This window comes from Sarcophilus harrisii, chromosome 2 (genome assembly GCF_902635505.1).
Source record: "Sarcophilus harrisii chromosome 2, mSarHar1.11, whole genome shotgun sequence".
Taxonomy (NCBI): domain Eukaryota; kingdom Metazoa; phylum Chordata; class Mammalia; order Dasyuromorphia; family Dasyuridae; genus Sarcophilus; species Sarcophilus harrisii.
The window spans coordinates 268550109-268576588 of record NC_045427.1 but is presented as its reverse complement, the minus strand read 5'-3'; the positions used below and the strand labels follow the sequence as shown (position 1 = coordinate 268576588).

At 35.6% G+C, this 26480-nt stretch overlaps 1 protein-coding gene across 5 annotated transcripts in view; it reads left to right on the top strand.

The window, feature by feature from the left end:
- Nucleotides 1–26480, top strand: part of NPAS3 (neuronal PAS domain protein 3) — a 1088682-nt gene that overhangs the window by 492810 nt on the left and 569392 nt on the right. For all 5 annotated transcript variants that reach the window (XM_031949273.1, XM_031949272.1, XM_031949275.1 and 2 more), the window contains one exon: nt 26008–26090. In XM_031949273.1, the coding sequence (XP_031805133.1) occupies nt 26008–26090 (83 nt within the window). The remainder of the gene's footprint in view (nt 1–26007; nt 26091–26480) is intronic.

The window sequence follows — 26480 nt, the reverse complement described above, 5'->3', positions numbered from 1 at the left end:
CTGGTGGGATTCTTGAAGGACAGAAGATTCTTTCCCAGCAGGAGACGCTGGCTTTCCCCTTGGTATAGGAAATCTCACTCTTCAGCCTCTTTGACACATCACTGACTGTTAGAGAACATGGAGCCACTGTTTACTGCTGGTTCTCAAGTGTTAAACAGCCCTCCACTGCTTTTATTATACCATTAATTGCACTTAATGCAGCTGCATTTCTAGTACACTTGGCTAAGCTCTGAAAATTAAGTAGAGGGTACTTTGTTATAAAATTCACTGTAATGAGCTCTGGTGGGACAGGGTCTGTTAAGTTTGAAATTACCTCAGGCCATTTCCAAAGGACTTTTTAAAATATTTCACGTCTAAAAAGTTTGTAAGTAGATAAATAGCCAAGGAGACTGTTAGAATAGGCATAGGGGAAACCACATTTCTCCACAGTGCATCTTTGATAAAATATGAATGCTTGGAAGATGTATGAAAGTCGTGCTTTCTCCTCTGTCTGCAGCAGTGTTTCCTCTCAAAATTTCTTGCCTGTCAGAGTGTAAGCACAAAGTGTTTGCTTAACACAATGCTTATTATATGCAGTTTTTAGCTTTTTGCTTTTCTATTGTAGACCGTATATTTAGGAACTCAGAATAAACTCGAGTGCTCCTCTGAGTGTATATAAATCTGTTCAAGAAAGGGTCACACCTTTTAGCTCCCCTTCAGAAAAATGTTGAATTATCTATGTTTTTACTAGTAGCAATTACCTTAATGTTAGAGCTAACCACATGTGCTGAGTCTGAATTGCATTTACCTGGCAAAATAGATAACTAGAACTGAATGACTTGCATTGGCCCAGTATTCTTTGACTCGAAGGAAGTTGAGATGCTTTTTTGGACAATAAAATCTCAGACTGACTAATTTACTGGGTAGCTTTACCAAAACATCCAAGTAATCCTAACTTGGATTAGAAATAGGTCTGAAATATATCCCCCGAGGACTCAGCTAGAAGGAAACACACACACACACACACACACACACACACACACACACACACCCCTTTCCAGGATCAGCATCACTGGGCTTTAGATTCATTCACACAAATCAGGTGGAGGATCTTCTAAGGTTTTAGTGCAGCAATTTATCTGAGTTTTGTAGTTAAAGTTTGAGCATGAGGTAATTAGAGCCCTCCAAGCTTGAAATTCATGAACCTTTTTTTTTTATTATTATTTAATAGAGTCGATACAAGCTTGCCAACCTGACTGATGTGAGATGTATATTGAGACTCTGTTTCAAGCCTGCAGCCAGAAAGTACTTTTTAAAAGATCTGAAATTGGTTTTCTTTTATTTTCAGCTCTTACATGTGTAATCTGGAAAGATTGCTGTATATTACCAACAGTCAGTCAATAGTCTATTATGCCCATTGGAAATAGTCACCAGTCAATAATCAAATACACAGCAGCCATTAAGCATGGGACCTATCATCCAAATGGGTCTGATGATAAACATGGCTCAAGTGATCAGGACTGCAGAATAGTGGACAGAGCACTCTGGGGTATAATTATTAAGGTTTTTCTTTTAATTTTCCTTTCTTCCTACTTCTGTTCTTCCCTCCCTCCCTCCTTCTCTCCTTTCCTCCTCCCTCCCTTCCTTCTTTCCTTCCTTTTCTCCTTTCTTCTTTTCTTTCTTTCTTTCTTTCACAAGGAAGCCTCTAACCCATTGGATGGCCCCCCTATGAAGAAAATATAGGAGGACATGAACAAGTCTTACATGAGAAACAGTCATGAATGAATTATGCTTATAATCAAGGTCACTAATACATTTGAGTTATACATGTCTGTATTTACACACATATGCATATAATGTACATATTATCTTTATATACATATATGTGTGTTTATAATTAAAGCACACATATGCCCTTAGCAATTTTGAGAGGTAAATTCTTTATTACTACCATTTTATAGAAGGCAGTGTCCTCCATGTCTATGGTATTCATATTTCCTAAATCAAGCATCAGGACATGTGTTCTAATAAGGGTTGTTTCTTTTTTAAAGATTAGTCTAATGTACATTTTCTTTACTTGAGCTTAGGACCTCCTTTAAAAGCCTACAATGTATTGTGGTTGAATAAATAGCCCTAAACTTTAGGCAGATAATAAACAAATAGACATTATTATATATTAGGTATGTTATGCCTAACATATATATATATGTCTCTGTATGTACGTATTTATATATAGATGTTTATATATATATATATATGTGTGTGTGTGTGTGTGTATCATGAAGGTATATATTTTATAAACATGCATTTTACATATATATTTGAATTATATATATATATATATATACACATATGCACACATATATTTATATCTCTGTTGATCTTCATATTACCCCTCTAAGGTTGGTGTGATTATTATCTAAATTTTATTGACATTGAGGGTAAGAGAAGTTAAGTGATTTGCCTTAAAGCAAGTAAATCTCTGAGGCAAAATTTTGGCCCAAATCTTTCTCATCTGAAGTTTAACATGTTATACTCCATGCCTTTGTGCTTTTTAAAATTGTTTTAGTGTTTCTTGCTGAAATGCTGTCTCTCCCCTGACCCTTCAGCTCTTCCCTCTCCAATCATTTTTCTCCTTTGAAACTTATAGAAGATCTGAAAATTCCTGGTAAGGAAATAAAGTATAGCAATAAATTTTTAGGATTTTAAAGTTTGTAGAATTATTTCTAAAAATTATTATTTTTGTACTTAGATTTCTGCATTGGATTATGCATATGTCACCTCATACACAATTCAGTCGCTTAATGACAAAATATCCTTAATTTTTAAAAAATTTCTCTGCATAACTCTAAATGCTTAAAATACTTGGCTTATGTATCTTCATCTCAGGAGCACTTTCTTACTCCACATCATCAAAAGTATTTAGCAAGGGTTGATTTGTATGGAGTACTAAATTGTAGTGAGAGTTAAAAGGATATAATCCGTGCCCTCATAGTACTTATGAAGTAGTATGGACAATATGGGAATGAATTAAAATGAAGAAAAAGCTCCCAGTCTTTTATATGAGACCAGGAGGGACAGGACTAAATATATGTCATGAAGCTAGCTTTTTGAAGATGCCCTTCTTTTTGAAGAGTGAAGTAAGAAATCTACTTAGTGAGTCAAATAAGCTCATAAACCTAACTAAAAGAGTTGAGTTAATCTCCGCAGTGTGTTTAATTTTGAGGGTGAAAATAGGGCAGTAAGAAATGCTATGAATAAATTGAAGTAAAATAATTGAAAGTGACTCAGGAGAATCACAATGACCTTATATCCACTACCATATTTTAAAAGCACTAAATGTGAACTGCTTGAACTAGGGAATATAGCATAGGAACCAAAGAACAAAGAGTTATAGGGGGATAGGCAGCAGGGAAGGGGAAAGCAGAGGGAAATAAGAAAGGAAGGAGGCTATATTTGTTCAGATATCTTTTGTTGCCCTTTAGTGCAATTTTTTCTGAAATCTTACATTTTGCTGGTGAAATATCTTTGAATGTATGAAATGCTTGATAGTGGTACTTTCCATGTAGAAAATCATTTAAATCAGAGATTAGAAAACCACTTCCAGTTTTAAAGTATTAAAACTCAGAAAATTGAGAAAGACTCAAGATGAAGATCCTATGACTTGTCATGGGATCTGAGAAGTATTAAAGACTCTGGATTCAATCTAGTCTAATCTGGACCTAAAAAGAAATTTCCCTCTATACCATCCCCAAAAGCCTCTCTTTGAAGACCTCCACTAAAAGTGAGATAATATTTGTAAAGCTTCTAAGAGTGCCTAGCACACTTTTCTCTATTCCTTCCTTCTTTCCCTTCTTCCTTCCTTCCTTGCTTCATTCTTTCTCTCCTTTCTTGATTTACAATCTATTATCTTCAGAAGTAACCCATTCCACTTCTGGATAATTAAGAGTTTTCCCCCTCAATTGATTCTAAGTTCACCACTCTCTAGTTTTCCACCGACTGTTCTTGGTTCTATTCTCTGCAGATAAGCATCTACTTCAAATATTTGAAGATAGCTATCAAGTAGTATTCTCTTTTCATGGTTATGAATTTTAGTTAATTCAACAGGTCTTGGTATAATTCTAACCACCTTCTTTTGGATGTTTTTAACCTTCACTGTTTACTTCTTATAATATGTTATCCAAAGCTTCCAAAATTCTAAAAGTGACTGGATCAGTAGAATGTTGTTTGACTAAGGCTTCCATAATTCTGGCCATTCGCACCATGAATGCAGCTGAAGACCTCATTAACTATTTCTTTTGTTTTGTATCTTATGATATAAAAATTAAGTAATAATCACCCAGATCCTTTTGTGTTTCTTTTGCCCAAGACCTCAGACTATTTGTGGCCTAGTCAGGCATATAAAACTTCCTGAGGACACAGAAGAAGTTTCCTACAAATGCCAGACCCCTTTCCTTCCCAACATTGAACTACTCCTCTTCCATAGGGAAAAGTACTTGGATCTTTTGTTCCCTCTTATATCAACATCATTCATCAATAAAACTTTAATTAATCAAAAATTATTATACCTAAGTATTGTAGTCCTAGGTTAGCTGATTTCATCTGAAGGTAGGCAGATTCTTGAGTTAAGATAAAGTATCTACTTCCTTAGTTTGATTGCTCAGTCTCCCTAAAATATTTCAAAAGCCACCTTCCATCTCAACCACCCAACTATCTTAACATCTATATTTGTTTTTATTCAGCTTAATCAAAATGCATTGACTTAATAACATATTATAAGAATCCAATATTTTTCATTTCTTTTTTTATAGGATTTCCAAAAAGTGCCTAGTGTTTTCTTATTTTAATTTACATCCAGTTGGATAAAAAAATCTTATGTAGTTCTTTCCTGTTGAGGAGAGAGGCAGCATGAGATAATAGAAAGTACACTAAACTTGGAACTTCATTTTCTTCCTAGGGTTAAAATCAGTATACAAATGTATGTACTACCTTCTTCACAGAATTGTTATGAATATCAAATGAGCTAATATGTGTGAAAGCATTCTGTAATAGTAAAGTACCATATGCACATAAGTGATTACTAATATTTGACACTCTCACTCTTTCCCCCAACTCCATAGCTAACCAATTGCTAAGGCCTTTGATTTCATTTTTGCAAAACCTCTTGAAATATGCCCCTTCTCTCCTCTAACACTCCTGTTATGCAGATTCTCATCACCTCCTATCTGGATATTACTATAAATGCTTGTTGGTTGCTTTCTTTGCAAAAAGTTCCTCCTCACTCTTGTTCATCCTCCACTCAGTAGTCCAAATGCTTTACTCTTCCTAAAGATTTGATCATGTCACCTCACCTATTTGATAAACTCCAATGATTTAATATCGTATTCAGTATCAAAAATAAAATCCTTTTGGCATCTAAAGTCCTTTATAACCTATCTTCTTCCCTTAGCTTTTTAGTCTTTTTATGACTTACATTTTTCCTATCCACAACACAAAAAATTTGATATTGTGATACTGGCTTTCTTGCTGTTCCCTCTATTTCCAGACTCCAAGTATTTTCATGAGTCCTGTATTTGTGGAATGTTCTCCCTCCTTCTTTCTGCTTCCTGAGTTCCCTCTCTTTCTTCAAGTCCCAGCTAAAATTCCAGTTTCTACAAGAAGCCTTTTCAATTCCTCTTAATTCTAATTCCTTTGTTCTTTTGATGATTTCCAATTCATCCATTATATAAATTGTTTGTGCATAGTTATTTGCCAATCGTCTCTCCCATCACATCAGACTGTGAAATCCTTGAAAACAGGGACTGTCTTTTGCCTTTTTTTCCCCAGGCTGTAATGCTGTGCTTGACACATAGTAGGGATTTAATAAGTATTAATAATAATAAGTATGTATTGGCTGACTGATCTGGTGACCTCGAATACAAGAAGGACATAGCTTCAGAATTCTAATATTGACAAAAAAAGAAAAAAAATACGATGGCAGTAAGGGAACAAAAAGAAAAAATGTAGGTAACCCCATCTTTCTAAATTGTGGCCAGTCGTCTAAAAAAGTTTGTAAAATGGAAGGATTGAGAGTCTGTCTTGGTGTTGTCCAGATATGAGTAGAAAAAAGTTTTCCCTCTTTTACAAAATATTAAAATACTCTTGGGTTCTAAAATAAACATTGTTAAATATAGTTTCAAACATAAGGATAAGGATAGGCTGAGAACTGTAATAAGCATTGCTGACAGCCTGGCAAAGGGAAGAGAAAGTCTCACAGTTTTGCCACCCCAAGGTGTGGTCTTGAGCCTTTGATGGTATGTGGAAGCCTGAATAAATCCAAAAGATGTGGCACATCCCTTATTTATTTTTCCAGGCATTGAGTTGGCAGGCAGGCCCTTTAGGGATGGAAAACAGCCTTCTGAAATCACACCCAGGGTTTTCCTGTTACTGCATAAAGCTTTGAGATGGTTTGAGCCTGAGTCATCATTACCAGGAGGATAGAGGTGACATTCACAGTTGCGGAGAAAGGATGAAGGCTTCCCACAGTTGGGGGAGGAGGAGGGAAACAGAGCATGATTTTAAACATATAGGTGTCAGCAGGAGGTCCAAGTGGAGTGGTTCCCCTGTGCATAAACTATGGATCTTGAGTTTTGAGATCATACGTCTGACCGCCCAAGATGTTCCACCAAGGTGCACCACACTGTTAACCACCACCTAGATGTACTGAAAATGTGATTGCTTTTAAAGCAGGCTGGATTGCAGCAGTGTCTTGAAATATCACTGTCTTCTGAGATAGGGGATAGAAATATATTATAGTCTGACCTTTTCCCCATGTGCTCTGCATTCCTTGACTTGCCCTTACTCATATGATTTCTACTGTTGATTCTGGTTTTGTTTGTTTTGGGGGGACTCTGATGTGATGTTAGTAAGTGTGAGTTTCATCTTGATTGAAAATTCCATACCTAATATCACCAAATCTGAGAAAACTCATAAACTCCTTGAAAGAAAGAAAGAAGGGAGACAGCTGGAAGAGCGGTAAAGATAATTGGCTAGTGGCAAAATCAGTTCTCATCAGAATTCTGGTTCAATTATTCAGTTCAGTTTTGGCAACTGATGCAAATTCCTTTCCTGAAAATGTTGATTGATTGCATAGTTGTACCCACTTCATTTGCAAACCTTCATTATCTCCCTCTCCTTTCCCTCTCTCTGTCTGCATCCTTAAAGGAATGGGAAGGCTTATAATTCCACAAGGTAATTCAGGGGAATCAACTAGCTTTGCTCACTGATTCCTTGGAAATCACTCAGCATACTATATCTCTGGGTCAGTGTCATATCCTTTTCCTGATCAGTTTTCCATGTATACAAGTCCTTTTGTAGAAGATTGAGAAACAAAATTTCAAAAATCTAGGATAGCTCTCCAGATTTGGATCTATTCTGCTTATTTGTCGGGGCTGCTAGTGGTAGTGGTATTATGTGTGTGTGTGTGTGTGTGTGTGTGTGTGTGTGTGTGTGTGTGAGAGAGAGAGAGAGAGAGAGAGAGAGAGAGAGAGAGAGAGAGAGAGAGAGATTTGTGTGTCTGTGTCTAATTTCAGGCTAGTAGCTCCACCTGCATTCATTAAAATGCATTTGCCAATTTGCATGCATGGTCCTTTGTTTAACTTATGTGGCACCTCATTTTGCCACCATCGTTGCCCGAAGGCTACTCGAGAAGAATGGAAGAGAGAACTACTAACTTTTGTAGCACACAGGCCTTGAGATGAAAAGGAAGACAATAACTTGCCCCTCTTTTGTGATTATTAATTTACACAGAATCTGGAGGAAGGGACTATGGAATTGTTAGTGTTAATTCTGATTTCCAATGATGGCTACTGTGTATATTTACCTAATCAAGTTATGTCCCCAGCTTTGAGCTTCTTAAAATGAATGCCAGTTATTGCTAAAATATGGCATGAGTGAATTCTTCAAAGGAAAATTCAGTGGACAGTTATTGACACATTATGAATGGCTGACTTTTGGCCCAAGTATTTGTGAGATGTTGACATTGTTTGGAGGTCTTGATTGTGATTTGGCTGTCAATGTTTTGTAGTAATAGTATGGACCTGAAATAAGACCATATGAGAGAGGAATTAGAGATGAAATTCTGTGATCCAAAAATACTGTATGTCACAATGGAAGAAACAAAAAGGAATTGTCATAGTGATGTTATTAAATTGGGGCAGTCATGTGTTAATTGTAAAAAGCCTTCTTTGATATGGCTAACTGGTTTCTTTAACAATAAGGGTGGTATTTAAAGCTCGTGATATTTCCAGGCTAGTGTTGCTGGACCTGAGTAAAGCCCTCTCATAGTATCTATGTTACTGCCAAGGAGAATTTTTGTTTCCCTTATAATATATGGCAAGTGTTTTAAGTCACTATGTTACTAGTGTGCATAATGGTAAATAACGTCCTGGATGGAATTCAATTCATCATTTATTTATACATATCTGCTATGAGCAAGACACTGTACTTGGCACTGGGGGCACAAAAACAGAGAAGAAATGATCTCTGGTCCTAAGGAGTTTTCATTCTATTAGATGTAGATTTAAGTTCATAATATTAATGGCATTAGCAAACAAATGGACAATCCAGTTTCTAGTATGGAGGACCTCAACTTGGGATGCTAAGTCTTGCATTTTCTGCATTTCAGTATAGAGAGAAGTAGTTTAATACAGCAAAAGGCAAAGGAAGTGTAGTCAAATTCTATTGTCAAGTACCATTTTATGTGATATGGTACCCTAGTGTCCTGGACATACTAATGCAACTTCTAAAGCTTCCTCAGTGGTCTCCAGGGAGTTGTGCAGAAAACTAGCTCAACAGAGTATCATTGGAAAGATTTCTTGATGCAGTGTTACTGTAGATCAAGAGAAAGAAACAGCAAAGAGAAATGTGGAAAACAGATGATTGTACACTATTGAGTGAATTAACTACAAATGGATACTACAAGGTAGATTTGATTTTAAGGACTCCAATTATTGCAAGCAACAGCCCTATGGATATTTAGCTTTCTTTCTCCATAAAAGCACCAAAAGTTAACATATAAATACATAATCCAAGAGCTATAGATTTAAACATTGGCTGTGAATGAACTATAGATTAAAAGGTGCTGTTGGGAGCCACACTTTTTTGTTTATTCCCTAGGGCTAACCCTGCAACCTCACTGTCTCACAGAAGCATTTAGGTAGGATGCTCACCCGGAAGAAAGGAGTCCTCTTAAAATATATCATCAAGCATGGAAGTGTTCATAATGGTAGTGGTGGTGGTAGTGGTAGTGATAGTGATGGTGGTGGTGGTGATGATGATGATGATGATAAAAAGAGAGGGGGGAGGAAAAGAGGAAGAGAGACAGAGAAATAGACACAAAGAGAGAGACAGAGACAAAGAGAGACAGAGAGAGAATGAATGAATGAGGGAGCAGTAACAGAGATAAAGATAGAAACAAGAAGACACAGTGGGGCAGAGATGGACAGAAAATACTAGGGACCTATGAGAGAGATTTTCCTTCTTTCCTCACAGAAGCATATTACCTTCTTTCATGCAGATCCAACATCCCTTAGTTCCCTTGACATACTGGTGGCATATGAAAGCCCTGTGGATGGATGGAGCGTTAGATTGGAAGTAATAAGGTTGTGCCTGACTTACCTCAGCATTTGTAGCAGATGTTACAAATGTCATAACATGAACCTTTGGGATCAGATTGGGAAAAAAAATCAAGACAACAGATGTGGACCTCTTCTTTTTACTACAAAGTATAGTCTGACACTTAGAATGCTGCTCTGACTTCATGCTAATATACAACCTTTTCTTACCATAACAGTCACTGACACTAACAATTTGTGTGCCACTGAAGTCAGAAGGGTGACAGCATTACTTCTCCCAAAGGATGCTTATACTAGTTTAAAAATATAGAGACAAAACAAGTAATACTAGGAACATTCAACACTGAATTTTCCCCTAAATTTTCCTCTAAACTTCAAGTCTGAGTCTTTGTGAGAAATCTAACTTTTTAAAGTTTTCTTTGTTTTTATCTTTTGTTTGTTTTTATAGGTCCTAAATTGTTTACAGAATAAAATACGGGTTTCTTTCTTCCTTTGGCATTCAAGGTCTTCCATAATTTGGTCCTAATCTTCCTTTTCTGTCTGATTTCAGATTCCTCCCCCTTATATTCAACCTTTCTAGCAAAAAAAATCCCTTTCTCAATTTTATCTTATTCTATCCTGGTTTGATGTATTTATTCAGACCCCTTCCTTTTCTTCCTCCTTCCCCCTCCCTATGCCTGGAATGTGCCCTTTCTGTATCTGCATCTATAGTAATCTTATTCCTCTTTCAAAGCTCAGTTCAAGTGTTAACTACCTCCATGAAACTTTCTCTGTTTTCTTAGGTAAAAATGACTTAACCTCTAATCTATCTCTATTTCATCACTCTTATATTCTGATGACATTCTAACTTGTATCATTTTTATTTGTATATATTTCATTTCTTTCTTTGGTAGACTGTAATTTTTTTCAAGCAATGACTGTTATTGAATCCCCAGTGTTAGCATCAGGGTTTTGTACATAGTAGGCATTTAACAAATGTCTTTTAACTGAATCTATTTCTAAATTTACTTTGGTTGTCTAGTTTTAGGCATGAATATGAAATATTCATATGAAATAGAGTTGAAAAGAATTTTAGAGATCTATTCAAGTGCCATCACTGTAGATGAAGAAATTGAGACACAGGAACATTAAAGGAGTTGCCTACAGTCTCACAGGAAAAGTTTAAATAGCAGAGGTTATAACAACCATATCCTTTTCTCTTAAGAACCTGACCAAGTCTCTCCACTCCTACCCACCCCCATCCTTAAAACAAAGCAAAACATACAAAACAACCTGCAAAACCTCTCCTGGTACACCCAGACTATAGTCCTTGCATAGCCTGGCTCCTAGGAAAGCCCCTTAAATCTGTTAGTTCCATTTCCTTATGTTTCACTCACTTCTCTTCTGATCCTACTGATCAGAAACTGTTCTCTCTAAGATTAGCAATGATATTAATTCCTGAAATGGGTAAGCATTTTTATAATCTTCATCTTCAAGAAGCTTTAAATTTAGCTATCACACACACACACACACACACACACACACACACACATACACATACACACACACACCTCCCTGGACATTATCTTCACTTGTTTTTTATGCCACTGCTCTCTGTTTCGACCTCTAAGTTTGGGGTTTCCCTTAGAACCTATCCCAGACCCTTTTCTCTTAATACTTTTCTCTTGTACTGATATGGCTATAATTTTCATTTCTATACAATAAAATCCTAAATCTATATATCCAACCCCAGTTTCTTTCTGCTTAGCCCCAGAACCATTATTGTTTGTGAAAAATAAGTGTGTTAAATTCAGACAGAATTTTTTATTGTACTAAGTTTATTTATTTTAATATATATTACTTTATGCATCATGTTGGGAGAGAAAAATCAGAGCAAAAGAGAAAAGCCATAGAAGATATTAAAAAAAAAAAACAGAAAAAAGAACTGAACAAAAGCTGATTTATATTTAGTTTCCTTGGGTCTTTTTCTGAATGCAGATAGCATTTTCTGTCCAAAGTCTATTGTAATTGCTTCTGATCACTGAACTGCTGAGAAGAACCAAGCCTTTCATAGATGATCATCGTACATTCTTGCTGTTATTGTGTACAATGTATTCCTGGTTCTGCTTGTTTTGCTCAGCATCAGTTCATGTAAATCTTTCCAAGCATTTCTATAATCAGCTTGTTCATCATTTTTTATAGAACAATAATATTCCATTACTTTCATATATCACAATTTGGGTTAGCCATTCCCGATGTGGTGGACATCCACTCCTTTTCCAATTCTTTGCTACCATAAAAAGAGCTGCACAAACATTTTTGCACATGTGGATCATTTTCCCTCTTTTATAATTTCCTTGGGTTACAGACCCAATAATGACACTGCTGGGTCATAGTTCCAGATTGCTCTTCAGAATGGGTGGATCATTTCATAACTCCACAAACAATGCATTAGTATACCAATTTTTCCACACCCCCTGCAACATTTATCATTATCTTTTCCTCAGACAGAATTTTTTAAAATTTTCTCTTCCACTGATTTTTCCTTCAAACTTCATCCTTTTGTTGAAGATACCATTTTCCAAGTTTTGCAACCTCGAGTCTTATCCTAAACTTTTTTGATTTAATTTAATTTAAAAAATCTATTATGTGCTCCTTCTAAGAAAAGAATGATTTCAACCCACCACCCACAAAACAATCTTGTAATCAATATATATAATCAAATAAAACCAATTTTCCCATGAGACATTCCTCACTCTTTTCTGCCATTTCCTACCAGTTGCCTAATCTTGTTGATTCTTTCTCCACAATATCTCTGGCATCTTTCACCTTCTCTCTTTTTCTTTGCTCTCAGGAAACAATGGTGATAGAATGTAAATGAGGCAAATTTAGGCTCAATTATAAGGAAAATATTTCCAACAAAGAGAGTTATCCAAAAGTAGAATGGGTTTACTTGAGATGCAGTGGGGTGCGAAGATGTCATTGGATGTCTTCAAGTAAAGACTATTTCCAGAGAAAGAACTATGGAGAGTGAATACAGTTCAAGCATGCTATATTCACTTTTTTGTTATTTTTTTTCTTGCTTGGGTTTTCCCCTTTTGTTCTGACTTTTCCTTCACAACATGACTAATACAGAAATATTTTTTAAGTAAAGACTAGATTGTAATGCCAGAGAAACTGAGGCAAGATAGAGATTAGAAAGTATTTAATAATTTATTAAATGAGAGAGATTTATTGAGGCCAAATGGATTCATGGTTTGATCCCAGGGCTGAATGAGACTACAGTGTCCAAGAATCCAGCCAATAATGTGAGTTCTCAATGACCTATATACAGGTGGCTCAGACTCAGGTAGATTGAGGTAGGGGCGGAGTCAAGGTGCTGAGAGCTGGAATGGGACTCTGACAGGGTGGGATGAGCCTCTGATGGGGGAGGCATCTTGATAAGATGGTATCTGACATTCTGATAGCTTGGGGTGGGGAGAGGCATTCTGATATTCTAAAACATAAGATCTTTTATCCTTATCAAATATCTGATAAAGAGGGCAGGGAGGTTTTGTAGGACTGAGTTTTGAGCTGATTATAAATTGAAGCAGAGAAACTGAGTCCGGACAGGGTCAGGATAATTAGGGAAACTGACTCATAACAATAAAAGAGAACTGTGGCATAACAGATGATCACCCCGAATATAAAAATCATCATAACAATAAGCTAACAGTTATACAGTGCTTATTATATACCAAGTCCTGTGTTAAAGCACTTTACAAGTCTTATCTCATTTGATCCTTGCAACACTTTTGGGAGGTAGGTCCTTTTATCTCCCACTTCACAGATGAGGAAACTGAAGCAAACAGTGGTTAAGTGACTTGCTTATCTAGGGTTACAAAGGCAGCATATGTCTAGAATTCAGATTTGAACTTGTTTTCATGATTCCATCCTGTGCTCTATCCGTGGTGCCACCTAGCTGCCCGTATATTCTATGTTAAAAAGAGAATTATTTTCCATATAGGGGCCAAGCTAATTGAACACAGACATTCTTTCTAACTTTGAAAAAATTTATTATGCTTTACTTATATGTCCATCACCCTATCTTGGACCCTCATCATTTGTTGACTATGTTTTTTCAACAGCTTCCTAACTCCTCTCCCCATCTAATGCATAGTCCATTCAACTTCCAAAATAAGTAACCCCCCCCCAAAAAAAATATCCTTATCAATAATCTTTAATGGGAGGCTATTTACACTTTAGCTTGAATAGAAATTAAAATGTCCTTTCCAATTTATTTTCAGCAAGCTTCCCAAACTTATTTCAAATCACCCTTCTTCATAAATTACACTCTAAACAAAATAGTTGGCTTTGTTTTTTTTACCAAAACTTTCCATTTCCTAGCTTGATGCCTTTGAATAATCTGTTATTCATGCTTAAGATCCCATTCCCATTATCTCTTATCATCCAAAATTTTTAGCTCCCTTCAAGGTCTAACTGAGGTGCCACCTCTTTTAGGAAGACTGCTGATCTCTCTCTTTATTACTATTGTCTCTTCTTAAATTATCTCTTACTTATATCTTTCTACTGTTTATTTCTTTTGGTCAGATGTTAATTCTTTGAGGGTAGATTCTGCTTTCCTTTGGAGGAGAGGGGGTTATATCTGTAGGTTTTGACACAGCACTCTGCAAATAGTGGCTACTTAATAAATGCTCGTTGATTTAAATAGAATTACTTGAATGTTCTAGTTTATGTTTTTCCAGAAGACTGGCTATCCTAGAACTCAGGATTCTTTTGTGAAATCGGATTTGTAACTCTTAGGAGGATTTCAGGTTCAGTTATCTATGGAAGGAAGCAACTGGGTCCATCAATATCAAAAAAAGTTAATTATTTAAAAGTAAATGTCAAACTTGGTGCCTGAGACATTTTACTCTGGAAAAAGAGATATATCTCTATCTTAAACACATTTGGAGTTTGCTGGGGAGGACAGGGGAATATGTGTGTGTGTGTGTGTGTGTGTGTGTGTGTGTGTGTGTTTCATACTAAGCCAGATTCTTTAGTATCCACTCTACCTTCCTTCCTATTTGACTTGTGTAGCCCTGAAACTGAGCATTTATTAGCTTACATCTACCCAGCAGGTTAAAATCAAAATCTAGATTCTATAATAAAATACAATGTCTACTCTGGGATTCTCAACCTCCTTTTTCTTCCTCTCACCCTGCAGAGGAGCTCAACCCATGAAGGATGAAGTTTATTTCTAAAAGACCTAAAGAGGCACGATCCAGCACTTTGCAGAAATGAACATCCTTCTTTACACTCTACTTTAGTTTACCCAGGTTCACATAATCATGAATGAAGAGAACGGGCAATGTCCTCTTTTCCAAAGGGTACATCTGTTGTCTTGCTTGGCATGCAAGCTACTCCTGGGCTTTGCTGCTTCCTAAAGACTTCATAGATTTTTCTCAATCTCCTCCTAATACAAATATCTCCCCAATGTCAGGGATATAAAGCTTCCTTTGGACTATTCATTCAGTTGAGTTTTATGTTATTCTCTTCCTCCTGTGTCCCCTCATGTTCTCTTGAGGATTTCCAATCCTCCCTCCCCCTTCTCATCTCTCTAACCAGAGTGGCTGCATTTCTCGCCTGCATTTTCCCAGTTCAAATCAGGCCAGTGATGTCTACTGTCAGGCCCTTGTCATTCCCTCAGGTGCTGTCACTCTAAACCAGAAGCTTAACCCTCTCCCTGAAGAATTTCATTGTCAAGGGGAAGAGTGGGGGTACTCCCATGAAGAATTTTAATCACCCTATATGTAGCCCTTTTGAGGGAAGCACAATAGTTACTATAGTAACTACCAGACTGTGGGAGGAAGGCCACTACTCCCCATCCCCCAGCTACAGATGGAGAAATCTCTACTTAGGTGGCTGGAAATTCTTGCATAGAGAAACTCATTTCCTTGAATGGAAAAGGGAGCAGAGAAAGGGGAAGAGACCGAGTCTCTAAACTTTGGAGCAACAACAACAAAAAAAAAAAAATAACAACAACCAAATAAATATGTCACTGATCAAATCCACTGAAACTTTGTCAAGGTTTGTTAGCAGAATGCTTGGATGGCATTTCATATTTATAAGGTTTTTCACTTTTGATGTAGAGAATTATTTGTCAAGAAAAGTTTTCAAAAATCACATGAAGAATATTTAAATCTGCAGAAGATGAGAAGTTTGTGGTAAACATCTCCTTGACTAATCAGTCCCTTTTAACCAGAACATAGCATACATTTTCTCTCTCTGTACCCCACCTCCCTCTCGGCTCTTAAGTTGCTAGAAGCATGAGAACATGTCTCTTAGAGGAATGCAGATAAGCTTCTTCTTTTTTTAATCCAGCAATGCAATCAGATTTACAGATTACTATCAAAAGTAGCAATGCTTTCCCAATCACACTGTCCGGGGTATACTCTGCCCTCACTGAAATTACACAGCAATCTCAGCAGGGGCTGTACACCAGGGAAATATGGGAGACACAAATCACTTTTTAAAGTTCCCAATATGTCCTTGAATCAGAAGTCTTTTATTTTTGTGGCATCACATGCCAATGGGATTCAATAGGTGAATTATAAACATGTGAGTTTTATTTTAAATTTTCCTTGAGGAAAAAAAAATTAAAATGTACTCTGAAATGCTTCAGATATGGTATATGTATTCATTTGTAGCTGAGCATTCCAATGTTGTAATGATTTACCCTCCTCCCCGAGTCTTGGTATCAGCCATCACACTTTGAGTACGGCAGAAATTAATCTTGGTGAAAATGGATCAAAAATGTTGTTGTTGCTTTAAAGATGATTAATATGATGTATCGCGTTGTGCTTCCACATAGAGCACCTTGTGACAAGGGGTTCCATTGCATTGTCGCTGTAATAGGCTGTCAGCGGTGATACATACAGCAGTAGTGATTTCAACGTCTTGTCTCTAGCCTAACCAGAATCAAAATACTTCCCTTGTTTAAGGATTGCTTGGGCATTCTGGATCTAAATGATGCTAGTTGTGAACCTAAGGCATTGTAAAAGCCCAATCTAGAGCATGGGTTTTATCCCACATTAAATACAAAATAAAGATCTTAATTCAGCTCGGGAAACACACACAGGCACATAAACCTCACAAACCTCTGAAACTCCCGTGAAAGCCTTTGGCAGGCCTTCTCTGCCCTATAGCCAGGGAGGCTAATTGTGATTCTTTAAGGAAAATCCCCTTTCTTTGGTAGTCATGGAAAGACTCATTAGGCATTCTGTACTCCTTTCTTTCCCAGATCCTGACTTTGCTTAGCCCTATTACCAAGGCCCCTGAGAATGATGTTAGGGGATTCCATTAAGCATGCACTCCAGTCCTCCCTTCCCCCAGTGACAGTGTGGGAACAGGTCCTTACTTCTTTGGATGAAGGACACTGAGGTCAGCCACCAGTGGAAGATCTCTGGAGGTGATTTGGCCTTTACCCTGTTGGATGGTACCACTTGAGGTCAGATAAGTAGAACCCCTTGCCACTAGGACCGGTCCCTGAACTTTTACCTTCTTCACAGAGAGGCAGCATGATGTTGTAGAAAGAGGGATTTATTTTGAATTTAGAAAGCCTGAGCTCAAATCTTTAGCTGTCTCAAATACTTACTGGCTGTTTTATACTACCTATTTTATATACCTATATGCCCAAGGTCATGTAAAAATTTCTCAGATGAAAAGGAGTAGCAAGTAGAAAAAGTACTAGAAGGTCTCTTCCAGATCTAAATCTATGAACTTTTACCCTGTATCCTAGCAAGTATCTCTGCAGAATGTCCGAGTTTCTATCCTTGGGAGGTCATGGTACATTGTATAGAGCATATTGCAGAACAGTGGTACCTTGGAGTTTGGAAGACCTACATTTGAATCTTCAGATCCCACCTTTGACAATATCTCTGCAATCATAAGAAAGCCACTGAATTTCTCTGAGATTCCATTTCCTCATTGGGGATGATGATATTACCAACTTTACAAGGTTGGGTGCAGATCAAATGTAATAATTTATGTGAAGAATTTTGCAGATCTTAGAATACTGTAAATATTACAGAATTCCCAGATTTGTTAGAATTGAATTAAAATATAATTGGAAATTTAAATAAATAAAAATATTCATTATAACATAGATAATATTGATTTGTAGTTTTCTAAATCAATAGGCCCCCGTTTCTCTTTGTATATAATACTGTGAAATGCCTGTCTGAATGAATTTAGATAGATGCCAGATGAATTTTTCTGGGTTGAGAAGAAGATGTCTAGTAGATTACTTTCCAAATTTTACAGAATAACATTACTTGAATTTACCTTTTAATCTCATTTAGGTAAAATCTTCCACTTAATTTGAGAGGCAGGATGGATTAGTGGAGAGAGAACTTTGCCTGAAGGCAGGAAGATTTGTGTTCCTATTTGGGTTCAGGAACTATTTGTGATATATCCTGGGTGGATAACTCTGGATTGTCACTCGTAGAGCCTCCAGGCAACTTTCTATGCTGAGAAGATTTAGGTCTGCTTTGGTAGTGGTATTCCTCACCTCAGGCATTCCTGAATCAACAAAATCACAGTTGATTATCTATCCCCATTTATTTAAATTTCCTGTAGATTGAGGAGAATAGGTCCCTAAATCAGTGATCTCTTTTGATTTCAGTTCCTGGATCTGTAATGAAGGTGTGTTAATCTCATGGGATTGTTGTAAGGCTCAATTATGACATATGTGACAATGCTTTGGAAACTATAAAATAGCCTATGAATAGAAAGTCCTTATATCATATTCATGGTCATTTCTGTACTCCCCTTTTCTTCCTCCATAGAAAGGCCACACAATCAATAAACAAAGATTATTTTTGCTCCGCTTTGTTGATTCTAAGTACAATATTATAGAAGCTTTGCCTTTATTGACCAATGGGAGTAGGGACTGATTAAAAGAAAAAAGGGCATCACAGGCCACAAGGTGAGCAGGTCTCATGACTTCCTCACCTTTCATCATTTTTATCCACCGAGCTGAGCTGTCGTGTTTCTATTTTGTAATGGTTTCTTCCGTGGCAAGCTGACCTTTTGGCTGAATAGGTCAAACTCCCACAGAGCCAAGATCCTCAACCTTCTCCATGTGTGTGCATCCCCAGAAGGGCATGATGAGTGGTGAGGAATACGACTGTGTAGAAAGGAGCAAATTGTGGTTTTTTGTTTTTATCTTTTTGCTGTAAGACTGAATATTTTTCATGGAACTGAATTATGACCAGAGAAGAGTGTACCTAATCACCTTATATGAAAGAGGTGTTTTGGTATTACATAGTGACAAGATGTAATTTTCTTCTCCTCAATCTACACTTTGTTTTATAACTTTCTGATGTTGGTCTCATTGACTATCTTTTTTTAAACTGTTATAAGAAATCATATAAACAATGATGATAGCTAATAACTATACCTATTTCCTTTTCCTTTCCTTATTTGTCTTCTGTTTTGAAAGCACTGAGACCTTTTTTTCTTCTTCTTTGAAACCCAAAGGAAAGCAGCAATATGAAATACAAATAAATTTTCATATTTGTTTTATTTTTACTTGCGTGTATAAACTTAAAACTGAAAAAATATATCAGAGATCATTTAGTTCAAGACCACTCTTTTTGTAGAGGAAGAAACCTAGAACCAAGGAAGTCAGATGACTTGCCTAGTGTGTCTCAGATAGTAAATCTCTGAAGTAGGATTTGAACTCAGATCTTCTGACCCCAAACACAGTGTTCTTTCCACTATATCATGTGGCCATCACTGTAGTCAGATTATATACTCAAGAATCAGAATAATGTCTTATCTGTAGATCTCCCCCCACAATATAATCAATGCATTATAGATAAGACATACTCAATGTTGGGTGAACAAGGGAATAAACAAATGGACAAATATAGTGTTTAGAATTAATTTCCTCTGTGTCATTATTTTTAAATACTTAACCAAGTCTTTTTCATATCTTTGTTGAAGAGATGAAACTTTGTATATGAGAATTTATGATATATTATGATGTCATTATTTTTAATGACATTCTTTAAAAGTAGGTGAACCTTGCCAATGAAGAGAACTGAAATATGCCCACTAAGAGAACTCAGAGCTCATGTATCTCTTTATAAGTGAGCCATGTTGCTAGGTAGGCTAATGGAAAGAGTGATGGACCTGAAATCAGGATGACCTAGTTTAAATGTAGTCTCCCAACGCAGGTTGCTTAGCTTCTTTCTACCTCAGTTTCCTTATCTATAAAATGGGTATGACAATAATAGTACCTACTTCTCAGTTATTTTGAGAATAAATGGAAGTAGTATGTGTAATGTGCTTTGTAAATCTTAAAGAATTATATAAATGGTAGCTATTATTTAATCCATGTATTTATGCATTTGTTCATGTGTGTGTGTGTGTGTGTGTGTGTGTGTACATGATGGAGAATGACAGTAATAGTAGTTTATTTCTCACCTCATAAAATAAATAAAATTAGATGCTGTGTTTTTTGTTTGCTTGCCTTTTTTTTTTTTTTTTTTTTTTAATTTAGCAAAGAAAACAATGGCTCGGTCAGAAGATCAAATAAGAAACAATGACCTCTTCAGCAGTTGTTAGTGGTCTGGGGGTCATCAGCTACAATAGGATCTATCAATTTTCAAAAAAAAATTTTTTTGAAGGATTCTTTTAATGGTATTACTTTTCAGATTCTGATGAACCTAGAAGGGGAAAAAATGCTGCTTCAGGTTTTAAGAGTAAACTGCAATGTCAGTAAGGAAGAAACAGCATGATTTTCATCGTTCTCTAATTATTAGGCTATTGTCCCATTTCTCAAAATGCCAGAAGTGAGGATGAGAATTTTTTTAAGTGAAATTTAAGAAGTATGTATTTAACATGTCTTCCGTTACCAATAATACTAGAATGGAAGAGAGGCTGCTCCCAGGACCTAATGGGTTCCTGTTTAACATATTTATGTTGGCTGTAAAATTAGGAGCTGTCATTATGGCCCCCCATCACCTGCATAAGTGCAAAACCTATAAATCCAGTGGTCCTCTGGTACCATAAAAATGACATTGGATAGAATGGCATGAAGCTAGGACAAGATATGTGTGTACAGGGATAGGAGGCACCGAGATTCATATGTAGATTTCTGGTGGAACTGAGGAACAAAAAGAAAAATAAAGGTACAGACAGTCCACAAGGAGATGCACTAGCTTAATTTGAACTTGGAATTGAAAAGACTAAGCATGCCTAAGAAAAGATAATAAAAGAGGACTCTTGGAATCATAAATACTATCTTGAATGGAGGAAAGAGGAGGAAGTATTTTTAAGTTTTTTCCCTTCTCCTCTTCCCTCTATCCATGATTTCCAATTCATCATATATGTATGTGTAGCTAGTTTGTGTGTGTGTGTGTATATATATATATATATATATATATATATATACACACACACACATATGTGTACAGCTTGTTTATATTATACATATATGTGTATATGTATGTATAAACATACATATAGGTAGCTTTAGCTTGTTTGTATATCTATTTATATATGTGTGTGTGTATATTTGTATATATAAACATATTTGTGCATATATATGTATTTTATATGTACTTTGTTTGAAATTGAAATATAGTTGTTTGAAATTGTCTCTCCCCCATTAGATTTTGAGCTCTTCGAGAGAAGGGACTTGCCTTTTTTATTTATCTTGCACTTAGCACAGTGTCTGGCACATAGTAGGCAAATAATGCATTTTTACTATCTTCCCTTCCTTCTCTCACTTTCCCCTCACCCCCCACCTAAAAATCCAGAAGACTGCAGATTGTATTCATGTGGAGTCATTCACACCACCAAGCTACCATAATGTGCAATTAGCATTGTATAAACTGAAAACAATATTCAGCAAGACAGCTGCATTATCAGAAATGCCAAAGGAATTTTGAAGGGAGTAATGTGCATGTTAGAATAGAAAATTAATCAGAAAACACACAGTAGTTATATCTTTAAAGTTTCTGCATTTTATAAAGCATGTGTGTTTGTATCTGTGTATAGTTGCACACACACATGTGTGTGCATGTACTTATAGCATAGGCTAGTTGTAAGAAAGAAAATCATATAGAATTGAATTTATTTCCAAGGTCAACTACAAAACTAACTTCTGAAGTCCACTTCTTTTCAGATGATTTTGAAGTTCCCCTTCAGCTCTAAAAACCTCTAATCCTTATGGAATTGTCATCCTTCTTATCTTTGATTTTTGTTTTCCCTGACTTCCTTCAAGTCCTCACTAAAATCTCACCTTCAACCTTTTCTCCATCCCCATTGGGTTTTGTCCCTTTGCTCTGTTGATTATTTCCAGTTTATACTGTGTATTCTTAATTTTACTTTTATTGCTTATCTCCCCCTATTAAAGTATGGATTTTTTGAGAGGAGGGAATGTCTTTTGCCTTTCTTTGTATTCCCACAGTTTAGCACAGATCCTAACACATAGTAGGTATATAAGAAGTGCTTGTTGACCGATTCTAATGTCTCCATAGGTATGTGTAACTAATATTTCCTATGAATCATCATCTCCTTTTTGAATTCTTATTGGTAATAGAAACAATACTTAACATTCCCTTTATTTTCAAAGCACCACTTGAAATATCACAGGCACTAATAAATGGAAAGGTATACACTACTTTTCTTTAGTACTGTAATCGTAAGGGCATTTGTACAGTAATCCAGTCTAAGCTGAAGAGCCAACCCGCTTTATTCGGTAACTGAAGCTAAATTGAATTAGACCAGCAAGTATTTAGATGGGATTTTCTTGTCAACTAACTGGAATGTTTCTAGTATGAGGGAAGCAAGAAAATAGGTCTTATTTAGAATTTGTATTTTACAGTGCTCTGGGGCAATGAGAAATGTAATAAAAGTTTGTTGTTTTCCTGGCAAGCTGAAAGGGGTAAACTATTCATTTCTAGAGGTTTCATGCAGTAAACTTTGAGAGCATTTGCACCTCTTCTTTAATAAATTCCTACTAAACATAGAAATTCTGATGATCTTTGCTTAAAAAAAAAAAAGGAAAGGATACAGTAACACACATTTGCTATGAAAGGAGTAGCATCAATGTAAATCAAGTTTCCTCAAGTTGGTTAGAAACTTCACTGTGGTAGGCCCCCTCAAATTTCATTAAGCAGACCTTTCTTTCATAAAAAGATATACACCATAGAGTAGTTAACACCTATGACCTCGATACTTGTAGCATGGGGAAAGAGATAATTTGTTAATAGTTGGATAGCTATTGTTGTTGAATGATGTCCAATTCTTTGTGAGTCCATTTGGGATTTTCTTGGCAAAGATACATAAAGAGGTTTGCTGTTTCCTTCTCCAATTTATTTTATAGATGAGTAAACCAAGGCAAATTGGGTTAAGTGATTTGCCGAGAATGCAAATTCTCTCAAAAAAAAAAAAATGGCACAGATAGTGTCTGAAACCTGATTTGAATTCAGAAAGAGAAGTCTTCTTGACTTCCGATTGGGCATTCTATCCAATTACCATCTATCTGAACCTGGGTGGTCTTTGACAAATTATTTAATCTCAGTGTAGAAATTTGGTATAGTAGAAAAGGTGATGGACTTCAAGTTAAGGAAGATCTAAGTTCTATTTGTTTTTATATTTATATTTGCTATATATACCTGAACAGGTGTGATATAGTGGAAAGAGATACTTACTCTAGAAAGTGAACAAACTGTATTCAAATCCAACCTTTCACATAAGCATGAAATTATCTGTGTGAATTTTGCCAAGTCATTTAACTACCCTAGCATTGTCTCAGTTTCCTCACATGTAAAATGGATATATTTTACTGCATGGGGTCCTTTCCAAGTCTAGCTCTTTGACACTATTCATTTTCTATGAGGCTCACTTTCCTTATTTGTTAAATGAGAAGAATAATAACAATAGTAATAGATAGTTTAGAGGGTTTTTTTATGTGTGACTCAGAGAGGTAATATTTAGGTGCTTTGCAAACCTAAAAATATTATGTATCACCTTATTATTAGTCTAGGTTTTCTTATCTGTAAAACAGGGATCATATTTATACTACCTGCCTTGTAGTTGTGTTATATAGAAAATTGTATTGGAAATCTTCAGGGTCTTATATAATTTAATACAATGGAAATAGAGCTGGATGTGGAGTTATGGGACCTAAATTTGGATCCTGGTTCTACCTATGTGATTCTGAGCAAATTAATTAACTTCTCTAGGTCTTATGTTCCTCATTTTTTAAATGAAGGTTTGAACTAGCTAACCTCACATTTATACCCCACTCTCTGTCTCAGATTCTGCTAATAGAATCATAGAAAAAGAAAATAGAAGAAAACAAGGTGACATTTTGGTGCATTTGTGACAAGAAAGTTTATTGATTTTTAGAGTCAGTATCCTAGCTTTTTGTTTGTTTTTTCGAAGTCTGTCCAACAATCAAAAAAAAAGTTTGCCTTTCCCAAATGGATAAAGAAAGTTTTTTGACCAGTATGTGGCATTTTATTTAGACAGGAAACCTATAAAATGTTTCTATTCTTGCTGGATCAGATAATACTCATGGGTAATAAATTGGACCAGAAGGTGATAGTAATAATAGGTATAGTGCTTAGAATATAGTATGTCCTTAAGAAATTCTAATTGATTGAGCATCTGAAGAAAATAGACTGGATTACCTTTTAATATTCAAGCATCCTATTGAAACAGAGGCTCCAATCTTTAATACTAATATCACTAATACTAATTATTATTATTACCAATACTATCAGTAATAATGTTAATATTATTAATACTAATAGTAAGAAAAAATAGAATAGCCCATGAAGAAATAAAATGTATATCACATATCTTGATGGATATAATATAAAGCAATAGAGATGGATGGGGTGAACATGACCAGAATATAACCTAGGAAGAACTTTGAGGAACTAAAGTAAAAGTTATCATTAAGGAAATGATTTTAGTCAGAAAAGGTAGTCTGGTTTAATCATATTGCAGGGAAAAGTGATGACAGATAGAGAAAGTACTCTACTGGAATACTCACAATATTGGAGGATGAGAAAGGAGAGTGAATTCCTTGCAGCAAACTTATGGGAAGACATAGTATGAGTCACAGAATTTGAAAAGGCATGGATGGCTGCTTTTTTGCAGGGTTGGAGTAAATTACATATTAGTGAGAGCAAAGAGGTCTTTGAGTATTTTGAATATTTTAGTTTCCAGAAACCAGTCTTTTCCTGAAATCTTTCTTTTCTAGGAAAAAAGAGAAGATCTTACCCTAGGATAAGCAACAAGTTTGGAATAATAATGTAATTGTTGTCATCGTCATCATCAATATCATCATTCTATAGATCATCCTGCTAACATTTCTATAGCAGTTTAAAGTTGCAAAATAAAATAAATTAATTCATTTAGGTAGTTGATATAGTAACTGTTCTTTTTTTCTGTTTCATGAATCAGTAAAGCAAAATGACGCTTATGCTGACAAATATTTTATTTTAAAAATATGAACAAAAATTTTTATTGTGTTGTTATTGCATTAACTGAATATTACCTATGAATATTAATGGTTTATATTAATTATAAGTCTGTAATAGCTGAAAAATGAACATTGACTTTTTAAACTAACTAAATATTTTCCAGTGATGGCATATTTTTAAAATAAATCTGCAATGTAGTAATGATATAGTATTGAATCCATGACAGTAGAAGTTTCCAAAGTCATGAAGTATCTTTGAATCTTTATATATTGCAATCTTTAATAAGTATTAACTCCATGAGTATTGAGTCATTTACCACAACCACCCTCCCTGGTGGCTGCCTCCTCTTCTCTTCTCTGCCCTCCAGAAAAGTAAACAGCAACAAACACATCACATTTGGATACTGTTTCTTAAATAGTCTTTTACTTATATATATTTTTAAATCATCAGCTATGTTTTTAATACTTTTCCTAGACAGAGATACATATGAACTGTCCCTAAAGTTTTAGTTCAGTTTTAATAATGTGTATGTAAAGGAACTTCTTAAGCCTTGGTCGGCTTTACAAACTCTGTGCTTCTCAAGTTTGGGTTAAAGTCACCTGAATTTGCAAGCAGATATAATATTGGTTTAATGTACTTATTTTTTAGTGGCCCATACATATATGTAGTTGGTCTCAGTACAGGAGAAATATCCCTGGATACTAAGACAAAATGTGCTCTAGGGTATTGTTTTTCACTTGTCTTGGCAGTTGTAGCTGCTGAAGCCACTGAAAGCTAAACCTGAGCTCTGCTTGGGGTAGTAGTACAAGTCAAAATAGAAATTTATATCAGGTACTGTTTCTATAAATTTACATAAAACCAATAAATAACCAGTGACATGACCAGGAAAGAAGTTATACTGGAAACATGAGTTCACTGCAATATCTTTTTTCTTTTTTCAGTTATAGGTGCCCAACGAAGGAGAAGCCCTAGTGCTCTAGCCATTGAAGTATTTGAGGCACACCTGGGAAGCCACATTTTACAGGTAATAAAAAAAAATCATGCCTATACATATATTTACATATATGTGCATATATGTACACACATAACCAAGAGTAATCAATAGATATAGAAAATATTGCTGCCTTGGAATCCAACTCTGTATTGGACTGTTGTTCCTGCTTGGATTGGTGAGATTCTTACAAATGCATTGTTTTCTTTTTAGAAAGCCATCACTTGAGAGTGTTATTAAGAAAGGGAGGGCAAGTATTATTTGTGCTGTAATAATTTAGATGAATTGCTCTATTTAGTTGACTCACACTGTATTAGCTGGTTGTTCTCAGAATAATTGTGTGTATATTGTGTTTGTATGTGAATATATATCTCTTTATGTTTGTATTTTTTGTATATCTATATATTATTTTTGGAAGAGCAA